Source organism: Taudactylus pleione, unplaced genomic scaffold, assembly GCF_031769625.1.
Source record: "Taudactylus pleione unplaced genomic scaffold, aTauple2 ptg000064l, whole genome shotgun sequence".
NCBI lineage: Eukaryota > Metazoa > Chordata > Amphibia > Anura > Myobatrachidae > Taudactylus > Taudactylus pleione.
The window spans coordinates 9,656,635-9,670,498 of NW_028284466.1; the positions used below are offsets into that span (position 1 = coordinate 9,656,635).

The window sequence follows — 13,864 nt, forward strand, 5'->3', positions numbered from 1 at the left end:
TGGCAATGACAGTTGCAGTATAGTAGGGTGCGGCAGCCAGGGGTGCCCCCAGCTTTCTGCCATCCAGTCCAGCATTGTGGCCACGTATTGAGGAGTGGGGTTATATCAGGATATTCTCCTTCTGCGGGGAGAACTGATGGGGAGGAGTGGCTATATCTATCAGCAAGTGAGAGTGTGAGGGGAGGGAGGGTGCAGGGGAGCCTTCTAGATCCCTACTTGACTTGCACTAGACATGTGATTGGTATGAATGACTGCCGGACCTATTTCCGGCAGTTCAAATTCTGACGCCAGAGGACCGGCAGCAGTGAAGATCCTGACAAGTATATTAACTAAACCTAACTCTCCCTTAGGGATGCCTAACCTTCCCACCTAGTGCTTAACCCCAACCCCCCTGTAAGTGCCGAAACCTAACCCCCCCGTCCCCACACCCTAAACCTAACCCTCCCGGTGGAGGGGGGTACCAGACCCTAACCTCCCCCCGGGGTGCCTAACTCTAGCCCCCCTGTAAGTGCCTAAACCTACCCCCCCCCCATCCCCCACAGCCTAATCCTAACCCCCCTGGGGGGGTGCCTAACCCTAACCTCCCCCCGGGGGTGCCTAACCCTAAGTCCCCCCCGGGAGCCCGTAACCTAACCACCCCCCCTGCGGCTGTCCGCGCCCGGCTTACCTTCGTTCGGTATGCCAGGCATCAGGCTCCCAGCATAGGGATAATGATAGGCGTCGGGATTTCAATGCCTATCAGTCCCCTGTCGGGATTACACAGTTGGGAAGTCGGCGGCCTGCATTTCGACAGTCGGCTTCCTGACTGCATACCCTAGACATACACCTTGCCTCGATAGATAATGGATTTGAGAAGGAGATAGGTGAAGGCAGGGCCATCTGTGTGACGGAACCACATGCACACCCCTAGTTATGGCCCTGGCTGAAGGAGGTTGTAGTGAAGTGGACTGTTTTGGTATTTGGTGAGGTCTACTCAATATCTGAGTGCTTTGCCTTTGTGTCTTAGTGACGTGTCTAGTTTTTGTTTACTTTCTAAGAAATGTTGTGCTTGTCTTTTGTGTCTGTTTACATTGTGTGTTAGTTTTTGTATACCAGTGTCTGTTTGTAGTGTATTTTTCTGCATTCATTGTGGTTAGTATAGTGGCGCACAAGAGGAGAGGCGATGGTGAGTTTAGTGAGAAGGAATAGACCACATGTGTGCTAATAGGAGTCATCGTCAGATTTCAGCAATCTCGCCCTAAATCTGTCTATTGTTTCTTGGATCAACCTGGTGCATTTTCACCAAGTTTTCAATTAGCTGGCTATTAGATCTGGTGACATATCTTTCACATTACAAAAATCGGGATGTTGTCTTGCATTGCCGTGAGATTGAGGATCTGATTCAGAGGTGGACGCAATGTCGCCGTCGAACGCAAGCAGCCAATGTTTTCAGACTGCGCATGTATCCAAGTCACACTGTGCATATGTCCCGATGGTTACCACCAAAGCCACAAAATTAATTTGGTTGCGGAGAGTGGCAATTTCAGTGGGCATTGTGGTCTTCGACTGCTTCTTAAGATGCTGGTTCACTGACTCTGGCAGCCATGATGAGATGGCGAAATTGCACCAGCCATAGGGCTGGAGCAATTTCTGATGATGTGCCCGGTATGGCCGATGGTGCACCTTAATAACGCTGCAGCGGTGGGTGTCTCCGTACGAATCCTATCAGTTGCGGCATTAGATGACCTCTGAGTAAGGCCTTCAGTGAGGTGGGTTTTTGGTGGGTTTGCATTTAGTCTCATTCTATTACTTATGGCAACTTGAAAATCATTTTTAATTGCATACTGTAAATTGGGCTAACTCCCCAATAGCCTGTCTATCCATTAGCAGAGAAGGTATTTGGGGACCATAACCTATTAACTTAGAGAATGCTGCTGAACCGCGTCCTGGTCCCATAACCTTTTGGCACAGTAGCCTAGCAATGGAGTGCAAAGGAATGATGTAAGATATACTGTATTTATTATCCAGTCAGATTGCTAACCAGGATGAAATACACTTGGCCAAGGTATATATGATGTCAGATGTGTTTGGTGCTGGTGTCGGTTAGTCCACAGGTGGTACAGCTTAACCAGTTCTGAGGTTTATTGAACAGGTAGAATAACAAGTAGCATAAGACACAGGGATATAACAGGTATAACAGCAGTGTAGAAGCAGCTTGAAGCTTATGTGTATTTGTTATGTGTAGTAGTGCCCGGAGAAACGCGTTAAGGCAAAGGGGATATCCTGAACCTCGCTGCAACACATAAGATGCTCTGCTTATTTACCATCTTCCTTTAGACTCTACACTGGCACCTTGGAAATCATCTCAGCTGTGATACTCAGTAGCCGCATACAGAGCACGTCCAGCGGCCGGTTCCTGTCTCTCCATCCAGCCCTGCTGGCCGTGCATGCACTAGAGCCCACCTGGAGGTAATCCGGCTATTAGCCTATTTTGGAGAGAGATAACGGACATTACTCAGGCCTCTTTGGCCGTTCACAGCAATTTCACTGTCACGGCGGGAGAATCTTTGGGAGTTTGTCACGGAGATATTATCCCCATTACAAGGGAGCCGCACGGACCCGAGAGGGAATTATACCACGGCATATCCACATACGGTTGTCTTTGTTCATCCTCCCTACTCCTGTGACGACAGGTAGATATTATTGGAAAATTTTCCTTGGTGCCCTGTGGATAAGACGCTGCAGAGCTTATATTTGGGTGATACATTTATTTTCCATTGTTCCCAATTCTGGACATACTTGTATTAGGGAACATATTGCAAGATTTTCCCTTATAAACAATTTTCATTATAGCAGCTTGGTTATTTATACCAGACATTGATCAGGCTTAACTCTTCTATGCAATCATTCATGTGCATGTATGTTTATTGTGTTAATTAAATTTATTTCTGTTGTCTACCAGCGCTACACTGTGTGTTTTTTTCTATTTCCATTTTTTTAGTGGGTTGCAGATCCCACTTTGTGTGGCAGCTTAGTAGTACAACTAAATTCTCACACAGACCTTACTGCGCACCTACCCTTTTTAACTGAAGTAGTGAAGCGGGCGTCTGGGTGGTAAAAGTACCAGCGGATGTTAGGACTATGCCTCCTCACTATAGCCGTAGCGGTGTAGTATACTTGCAGAAACTTTATAGGCTCTGCATACAGCAAACTAATGGAGAGTCTCAAGGTTGTATCTGTCCATGAGGAGAAAGACGTGCGGAGATGCCACACATGTGCAGTAGTGCATGTCAGAAGTCATACCTCTTGCTGAGCTCCGGTAGGTCCTGGAGACTGTCAGCTCAGTTACCTGTCAGCAGCAAGGATGGAGGCAGTAACAGGGCACTCCTTATCCACAAGAATCTCATCATAGCTACATTGGAGACAAGGAATATGTTCTGGATGTTGCTCTTACATGTCTCTGGCTCTAGGCTATACCGTTACAACCCACCACTATACTCACAGTCTGAGGAACAGGAGATGATGCCCCCCACCTCTACACCACTATCCTGCTCTGGGGTGGGGGATGCTACCAACAGGGAGGTATGTGTTGACATATGGTCAAATGGTTAAATGTTACAAACTATCTCTTTAATATAGTGTTATTGTGCAAGAATCATTAGACTCAATAACACCATGTCTCTTAATTGTGTATTATGGCGCATGACTAATCTGTCTGAATACACATTCCATGTCTGAGTAAATATTATTCACCAGACTTAAAGGTCAGGGTAATTAGACTGCAGTTGCAAGACTTATTTACTGTCACTGTGGTATTGGAGCCTCATAGTGCTGTACAGCTGTACAGTACTTAGCCCAACAGAGATTACTCCCTTATTATATTGACTGCTGTTTATCTTCTATCACCTGTATCTTGTTATCTATGTAATAAGCGAGAAAGCGTGTATGTGTGTCTGTCCTTTATTCACGGCCAGAGTTTTGAAACTAGCTCCACCAAATTTGGCATGGTGGTGTAGTTTGACCAGTATTAGCTTTTTACCTAGGTTTGAACTTCATCAGAGCCACACGCTGTCACACAATCCCAAATAATGAGGACACTCTTAAATTACACAGGTTCCGGGGCTGGCTCTAGTGGAAATTGGCAGTCTGTCAAAAATATGTGTGAAATCTACAAAAGTATCCTTTTAATCTCAGTCTGAGCAAGTGTCAAACTTTAAAACTCATGCAGGTTCATATTAAATCCAGAGTTTGTCCTTTTTAAAGTGACCATATATATTAGTCAGTTATCTGTGTTTGCAAGGACGTAACTATAAATTTGTGGGCCACATAGCAAGATCTTAAAAGCCCGCCCCTCCCCCCCAAAGTTCAAAAACACATACATTTGCACAGAACCCATTCATGTTATGCCACACAGAGCCCATTCAGGTTATGCCACACAGTAGTACCCTTATAGACATTATGCCATGCAGTAGTAGTGTCCGTTCTACATTATGCCACACTACACAGTAATGCCCCTTACACAGTATACCACACAGTAATGCCCTGTACAGATTATGCCACATAGTAGTATTGCCTAATATAACACATTATTCCACACAATAGTAGTGCCCCTTACACATTATGCCACACAGTAATGCCCCTTATAACATTATACAACACAATAATACCCCTTACACATTGTACCCCCCCAGCAACTCACCTTCCCATGTTCCTCTAGCAGCCTTTTGCTTCCCCCTGTGTGCCATCATCAGCTAGCAGGTGTGGATTTGGTGCCTGTTGCCAGCTAATTACAGCTGGCACACTGGCTGACAGCAGCAGACATGGATAGACAGTGCTGGTGTAATTTGAATCTGGCGCTGGTCACGAGCTAATCAAGAGCCACTACTGCTGACTGGCTGCCAGTCTGCGAGCTCTGATTGCGGTGGCGCTGTCTCTCCATGACTGCATGCCAGTGTACCAGCTGTAAACACAGCTGGCTGGTCGGCACCAAATCAATACCGCTGCACCTGGGCCACCCTCGAAGGCCCTGACTGGACTGGTCCACCTTTTGGGCATGACTGGGTGCAAGGGGGCCAAAGAGGCAGCTCGGGCAACATAGCAGTACACACTTTTCTGTTACGGTACTTACACCACTTTTTGCATGCATGTTAGCAAACAGTGGGCTCCTTTTCAAGATCAATGGAATGGGGTTATAGGCAAGGACAATGTAAACAAATAAAGGTTGCAGGTGTACTTTAGGCCTAGTGCCTGATCATGCCGCCGTGGGCCTTGTGCCAGAGCCCTGGTGGTCTATGCAAGGGTGTGGGGGGGAATGTGTGTGTTTTGGGGTAGGCCCTACAATTCCTTAGTGCCATTGGACCTAATGCCCACCTAACCAGGCTCTTTAGTATAACTATGGGGCCTGATGCCCCCTCAGACCTAGTGCCTGCTGGTGTCCAAGGGCCTTGTGCCCAACCTCTGGTGGTCTAGGGGGCCCTGACCTTACCTGTTCTGTGGGGTTGGCCAGCCTCCATGTATTTCACTTAAGGGTTAACACCCTCATGGCTTCCCGCTGTTTTCACCTGAGCAGCAGTGCCCAGTGTCAGCTCTTTTACATCGTACACTGCCCCCAAATGACTTCCAATCTCTTTGGCAACCCCGCTTCCATGGGCATTGGCTCTTCTGTCTTCACCTGGTGGACACCAGCCTGTTTAAGCTCTTTCTCATCGGCCACCCCCCCCAGGACTTACAGCAACGTCTTCTGCCTTCTTTATTTGGGAGCTCGTGTTTGCTTCCTCCCGGCCGCCGGACTGCCTCTTCACACCTCGCACTGGCTGTTATAAACCAGAACAAAGGGGGCGGTGCGATCATGCGGCAAGCCACAATTGACTCGATGCAGCCAGCATCAAACTTGGAGTGCTATGGGGGGATTGGCGGGTCCTGAATCCATGTGGATGCAGGCCCATCGCCATTAGCCATGTGGAGCAGCTGCGTCAGGGAGCCATCGCTGCTGTCCCTGTGGCCCTAGATCCAGTGACCCCCACTGAGCCTGATGATCACCCCGGGTCCCGCTATGTCAGTGGCCAGTATCCATCCAGATCCAGGCCTGCCTCTGATCTTCACTGCTAAGCCAGACACCCGAGGATCCAGGTCCGCTGTCAGACGCAAAGCAGCTGCTGTGATCCCGGAAGATGCAGACACTGGCCTCAGCACTCCCAGAAAGTGGGACATGCCCCTGTTTTCTGGAAAAGCAGGCAGCGCCGCTACGCTCCAAAACTGCCGCAGTATGTCAATGGCTTGGGGACACTGCGTACGACTTTGAAGGATCCTTTCAGCACATGCGCAGAGGTTTAATACATCTCTGAATCAGGCGAAAACAAACTGGATTCCAACATTTTGCTCATCTCTATTAACCACAGTCATTATAGTATAACTGCTTGCAGAATCTCATATCATTTATTCAGTACTGGTTGTCTGTTTGATCTTTTTGGATGTCTGTATCTGACTGAGCAGCTGTAGTTACTCTACATGATTTTACGTAGTCTGGTAATTACTGTTTGATGAAATACTTGTTAATCACATGTTTGAGTAAGCAGCAAAATTCTGGGTAGTTGGAGATTTATATTTCAGTATCTCCTGTAGTTGCCACATATATGTAATGTAAATGTATCATGCAATACGTGCTGCTATTTCAGATGATGAAGCAGTGACATTTAAGTGATTTATATATTTTTTTCATCTCCAGTTATAAATTATTTTTAAGGAATGAATCCCTATATAAAGGCTACAACTCATAGCAAACTAATACCCCTTTCACATCGCTAATGGCGGGTCGCACTTGGGATTTGAGCACGCGTCGATCCTGGGTACGACCCGCCGAGACCACTTTCAGACTGGCGGCCCGACCTGGCACTAATGCTTGGTCGATTACATCACAGCTATCGCTGCTGAGCCGGCACTTGGATATGAGATCATCTCCAAGTGCCGGCTCTCCATATGCAGTGAACGGGACCCGTGTCGCCTTGACCCAGGTTACCCATTCACTCTTTACCGCAAACTGGGTTAAACTCATTTTCAACCCTGCTTGCTACCCGAGTTGAAATGCCGGGTCACTCGACATGGGTTATTTCAACTGGCCCCTTTCACACTGTGCAGTAACCCGGGTTGCTGCACGCTTATGTGCAATAACCTGGGCTACTTGATGTCAGTGTGAAAGGGTTATAATACTCATATACAAGATTGATGCCATTATATCAAAGAGTTTAACACACACTTTTGGGAGTCAGGGCAAAAACTGACGTATTGGTGGATGGCTGACAACCTCTAGCCTAAAGGTCAAGTAATAGTAGGCTAATACTTTAAATAAAAGAACTGTGGTAATCCTTATGAAAACAGGCACAGAATTACCATGGTAAACAATCCAATTACCAAATTCCATGGTACTTTAAAGGTAAGTTTAAACATTTTCATGGTACTTTTCTTAATGCCTGTTAAAGATCTGTTTTGCACAAAAGACTATTGATAAATGAATAAATGTAACGCAACAAGAAAATACAAGAATACATTGTACAAACATATTAATGTTGGTAAACTTAGTAAATAGTAAAGGAAAATAAAACCCTTACTGCCACTGGCAAAAAAAACCCCACAAACACATAAAAAATACAGACTAAAAACATCACCATATTTAGATAACGATAATAAGACAAATACAAAATTGTCACGTACCACTGAACAACCAATGTTATGACCATTTTCCACCCCGAAGTCTTGAATTGAGAATAAGGAAATTATACCGGTACAAGATATATTTACCCTTTCCATTGCTGGTTGCACTATTTGTAGCAAGGAAGGAAGCCATAATAGTACATAGCAAGTCAATATGTTCAATTTCATTATAGAGGAAACAAATCTTATTCTTTATTGTATTTTTGTACAATATGAAATTATACAATCTGTCTAGATATGGTATAAACTGTGATTGTTTACTTATTATTATTGATATGAAAGCCCCACCCTTGTTTGTACAGTCTTTTTTTAGTGTGATTGTTATTTATTATTATTATTATTATTATTATTAGGCTTTATATTTAAATTTTTATTTCATACACTCATTACCATTATTACTATTGTGTCACGACTACTAGATTATGGCCCCATTTAACAACTAATTTTAATATCAGCTGCATATTTATTTTAGTATCGCAGTTATACTAACGAATATATCGCTGAAGCTGGAAAGACTGTTTCTCGGTCCCCACTGCCGGCAATGGGGACCGTATCGCTCTCTCCATCTATAGATGGTGTAAGCAATACACGCACGAACAGCTGTAATCTTAGTTTACCGCTATTTTTTTAAATACTGAAAGGAGGACATAACCCCTTTAGTGAGTACTAAAGGGGTTATGTCTCATTGTTACATATGGCCCTAAATCTTTAAGATTATATTTGCTCTAGTATTGCTGATGTATAAAGTAATTCCCCAGTGTATTTATTATGAACTCAATGCAAAAACATTGGAAATTGATAGTATAAGCTTTGTCTTTGTGTATCATTGTCTTCCAGCTTTGCCTATCACCTGTACCATTAACAATGGGGGTTGTCAACAAATGTGCAAGGAAGAGATACATAAAAAAGTTGTTTGTTCCTGTGCTTCTGGATACAAATTAGGAGAAGATAGAAAAACATGCGAGGAGATTGGTAAATATAACATAATTTTGTCCACAATAAATCTTACTATTGTTATGTCATATATTGTACACGTGGCTGACCTAGATTTTGTATAGACATAGACTGAAGTCTACAATGATGTCACCCAGAGATTAAAGATTGACTGAGTACTGAATGTTCATTCTACAATACTGAATTTTGTAACTCATTGGGGCGCGTTCAATTAGCCAAAAGCTACATTGAAAACACACCAGGTAACACTACGTGAGATAGTAGATGCTTATTTTGCCTTGAGTCACATAGAGGCGCACACTTAGAAAATTGTGCAATGTTCCAACAGAACTTGGCAGATAAGTGAATCTGCCCCATTGTATCTTATTTGCTCTTCAATACAAGCAATGTTTAATAATTTGTAATGCAATATTATCCTTTAATCACATCTAGTCACCGACCAACATCCATTTTTTTGTGTGTTAAGTGATTACTTATTCAGGTGTTGTAGGGGATTCTGAGCAGGTGATGCCATTATAAAGGTGAGCAAAGCAGGGTTTTTATTTTTTCCTTTGAGTGATTAATCTCTATACCAAAATAATTAACTACAGAGACTAAGGGGTCAATCCAATTAGGTGCGAGTTGCGAGTTTGAAACCCGCAGAGTTGGCATGAATGTGCACACCCGAAAATTATTTTTAAAACCAAAAAATTACATATAATTATTGGACTGATTAAGCTAAATGGAAACTTCCAATTGCCTACTTAGTCATTAGGGGGGGAGGAGTGTCCAAGGGGTTCTGCATGGTGTCCTGAAAACTTTAAAATAAAATTTTCCCTACCTTCTCTCAACCTCAGGGAGGTGCGAACAGAAATATGTGAGCTTACTCTGACTGGTTTAATGCTTGTTGCTAATTGGATTGCAAAATGAAGTCACAAAGCGAATTTGCAGAGAACATAGCAACTTGCACCTTGCAACTCGCACCTAACTGGATTGACCCCTATTTACAGTCAGGTGCATAAATATTGGGACATTGACAGAATTTTCATATTTTGGCCTCTATTCACCACCACAATGGCTTTGGAATGAAACAAACAAGATGTGCTTTAACTGCAGACTTTCAGATTTAATTTGAGGGTAATTACATCCAAATCAGGTGAACGGTGTAGGAATTACAACTGTTTCTATATGTGCCTCCCACTTTTTAAGGGGCCAAAAGTAATGGGACTATCAACTCAAAAGCTATTTCATGGACAGGTGTGGGCTATTCCCTCGTTATTTCATTATCAATTAAGCAGGTAAAAGATCTGGAGTAGTTTCTAGGTGTGACATTTGTATTTGGAACCAGTTGCTGTCGACTCTCAATATGAGATCCAAAGAGCTGTCACTATCAGTGAAGCAAGCCATCATTAGGCTGAAAAATCAAAACAAACCCATCAGAGAAATAGCAAAAACATTAGGTGTGGCCAAATCAACTGTTTGGAACATTCTTAAAAAGAAAGAACGCTCCGGAGAGCTCAGCAACACCAAAAGACCCGGAAGACCATGGAAAACAACTATGGTGGATGACAGAAGAATTATTTCCCTGGTGAAGAAAAACCCCTTCACAACAGTTGCCCAAATCAAGAACACTCTCCAGGAGGTAGGTGTATATGTGTCAAAGTCAACAATCAAGAGAAGACTTCACAAGAGTGAATATAGAGGGTTCACCACAAGATGTAAACCATTGGTGAGCCACAAAAACAGGAAGACCAGATTAGAGTTTGCCAAACAACATCTAAAAAAGCCATTACAGTTCTGGAACAACATCCTATGGACAGATGAGACAAAGATCAACTTGTACCAAAGTGATGGGAAGAGAAGAGTATGGAGAAGGAAAGGAACTGCTCATGATCCAAAACATACCACCTCATCAGTGAAGCATGGTGGTGGAAGTGCCATGGCATGGGCATGTATGGCTGCCATTGTGGTGGTGAATAGAGGCCAAAATATGAAAATTCTGTCAATGTCCCAATATTTATGCACCTGACTGTATTGTATTTTTTCCCTTAGCCTCAGATATCTTGGCTGTTATGTTATTCTAAATACACATCATGGTCCAAGGTTGTTTTAGTGACATGTCATTGGCTTATTATCTATAGTGTTAGCCTGAGAGGCACCTACTTCACCAGTCCTGATGTTCCATAATCTTTGTGATATGAATATTGTAGACTCATGAGAGTATCCCTATTACAAATGCTTGTTCAGGGCTAATAGTGCTGCCATTCATCTGTTCTCAGTTTAATGTCTGACTGTACTTCTTTGCACAGTACAATATCCTTGTGGGAAGGTCAGTGCACCAGAAGCTTTACCCAAAGATGTCACCCGTTCCTTGTTGGATCCAGAAGATTTCAGTCCTTCCCCCATAGAGTACAGCAATTCCACTGAACTTACACCAACGGGAAAAGCTTCAGATGATATTGTGCCTGTAACTGTCAATCCAAATGTCAGGATTGTTGGCGGGACCGACAGTCTAAAGGGTGAATTCCCATGGCAGGTATACTACTAATACATGATCTATGTCAATATGATAAACTTTAATCTACTGTAACTTTGTGCAACCTCTGCTTATCATTTCTTGGTGAACTACAATTCCCAGTGTATTCCACTGCCTAAGGATGGAGTAAAAAGTTTAATTTGAGTATTAGCACTATTCCAATAAGATAAGCACTAGGGTACACCGTTATCATCAATTACTTCATCGATGACAGGTTAAAGTGAACGGTAAAATGCTTCACCCTGTCACATGGTAGTGATTAAACTGTCAAGATGCTGAAGGTGTTAGCCTTCAAAGTGCCCATGCCATGCCACCCTAAGAGATACAGCTATTTTAATACATGGCACGGACGAGCTTTTATTTTTAGCATTAGAGTCTATTCAATGCAGATCTGTCACATTGCTATTGTTTTATTTTAAGCGGAACTTGTCAACATGTTGGAGAATGGCATTTTATGTATTGTATAGTGCCTTGTGTAGTGATCCCCTGTCAGCATATTGGGACACATTGCGTGTTTTAGATCACAGCTGTAACTGAAATGTACTATATTTTTACTTTGTAATTATCACATTCTTTTAATGTGTGTCAGGCGTAAAAAATTGGAAGCTAGCTATGTCAATAGTTTGTCACTGATGTTCAATGGTTTTGCCATAGATGGCAGAGATCCGGCGGTGTTCCGCCATTGATTGCAAAAGCAAAAAACAATGTGGGTTTTTTAACCGCAGCAGGGGACACAGAGCTTAGCCCTGCCCCCTGACACCTCACTAAGTACACACTCCCTTCTATGACTGGCCCGCCACCTGCTACAAGAGGGATGTCTATCACTTGGTGAAACCATCGATGGTTTGCCGCTGTTGGTTTCATGCTCTTGTTGCTAAGCACCGATGGCATCATTGATGGAGACTCTCTGTGCTTAGCTCTCCAATGGCCATCCCTAGGTATATTACAATAAAAAGGTAGGGAAACAATGAATTTCTAAAACATACAGACAGGTTAGGGGGAACACAAAGTTATATTTTGTAGGCATGTACACATAGGACCTCATTCAGAGTCTCTCGCTAGCGCTGTGCGCTCGCAAGCGGCCCGATGGTTTGAAAATGCGCATGCGCACGCTTCGTTATGTGCGAACTACTCTGTGCGATCGCAGCCCGCTCGCTCGTCCAGCAAAGACAGCCCAGTGAAATGAGTGACAGGAGAGGCTGTTTGTGGGTGGTAACAGGAGCAGGACACTAATAACGGGGGAGTGGTGGTGCGAACGCAGCCGTGCCTGAGTGTTTCAACGCCGTTTTCAAGGCGTGCATAATTAACAGGCAGCGTCATAGTACACATCACATGCCTGTTTTTTACACTGAAGTCCTCGCAGTGCTTGCGGCAGGGTAAGGCAACCACAAGTGCTGCGATCGCTACCGATGGTGCTCAGTGTACCAATGTTTTAATACAATTCCTGGAGATGACGTGCCCTAGTGGGCGTCTCTACATAGGCTAATGGGTGTCTGCATACGCAGAGCGATCGCTCGCACAGCCAAAGTGGGTGTGCTTATGCCTTGGCGAGCGATCACTTCCCATGGCGTCACTTTGAAAAATTGGCATATGCTGGATGTGAGCGATCGCATCTAGCGAGCGGCTCTGAATGAGGTCCATAGTGCAGCATCTGTCCCGATTCCAGCTGGACAATCCCTATGCACAGACCTGGAGAGGAATGAGCTTGCAGTGAGTGTGGATGGGCTTTGCCAGAAAGCAGGCATGACAGAGTTTTTTGGGGGTATATTTATCTATATCTATCACTCTGGCTGGTTAGTAAATATAGCCTTTTATCAATTGGAGCAGTGTTTTCTGCAGATTGGGATGTGGCTTATTTTTGTCCCAATGAATATTGTGAGGTATGCAGTAGGTGTCTATTGAAATTTGAAACATCTTTTATGAGGGGAGACTTGAGCTGGTACCTTAATAAGGGGTTGGACCGACATATAGCTATACATAGAGAAAGGACAAAATCAAAAGACAGGAATAAAAAAATTGCACTGATTAGCACATTCAGATAAATATTTCTCCCTGCACTGCTGTCCTTATGTGGTTACCACAATCCTGTTTTGGGATCACATGAAAAATCTTTTATTCAAAGCAATAAGGTATGGAGAAGAATGATCAGCTTGTCCTGAGGAGACATAATCATCCATTTTGCTCAGAACATTGAATAGCTGTACAAATTGTTTTGTCTTTCTATATGCAAAACAGAGCATGCAAAACAGAGAACGGTAATCTTCTACAGATTGTATATACAGCAACCTACGCTGCCCTCTGGTGGATGAATGACAATATTTGACTTTCTTCATCTATTCACACTTCACAGGCAGAAAGAGCTATGGGATTACATTTTGGCTGACATGTTTTTATATAATGTTCACATAATAGTTTCATAATTGTGTGTATACATTTATTTTCAGTTGTTCAGGAATCTGTTGATGGTCTCATCATAGCTTTACGCTGCTGGGCAATGTCCTTCACCTCCCAAGAGTACAGTTAACAATTTACAAATTAAAATATAGATGAAACACTGCACTGTGGTCTTGTACTGTATAGTTGTACTGGCTAATATGTCACAGCGCATGTGTTCCACGCAGTTGCGATTGAGAAGCACGGTTTCCGGTCTTGGAATTGTGCTGGGCGGTGACTGGGGGTGGCTGGTAGGTGGCTATTCAGATGCACAAA

The 13,864-nt window shown here is 43.7% G+C and overlaps 1 protein-coding gene across 1 annotated transcript in view; it reads left to right on the forward strand.

Moving 5' to 3' along the window:
• Nucleotides 1–13,864, forward strand: part of F9 (coagulation factor IX) — a 51,944-nt gene that overhangs the window by 27,868 nt on the left and 10,212 nt on the right. The window contains exons 5-6 of the mRNA XM_088465813.1: nt 8,524–8,658; nt 10,929–11,155. Of these exons, the coding sequence (XP_088321939.1) occupies nt 8,524–8,658; nt 10,929–11,155 (362 nt within the window). The remainder of the gene's footprint in view (nt 1–8,523; nt 8,659–10,928; nt 11,156–13,864) is intronic.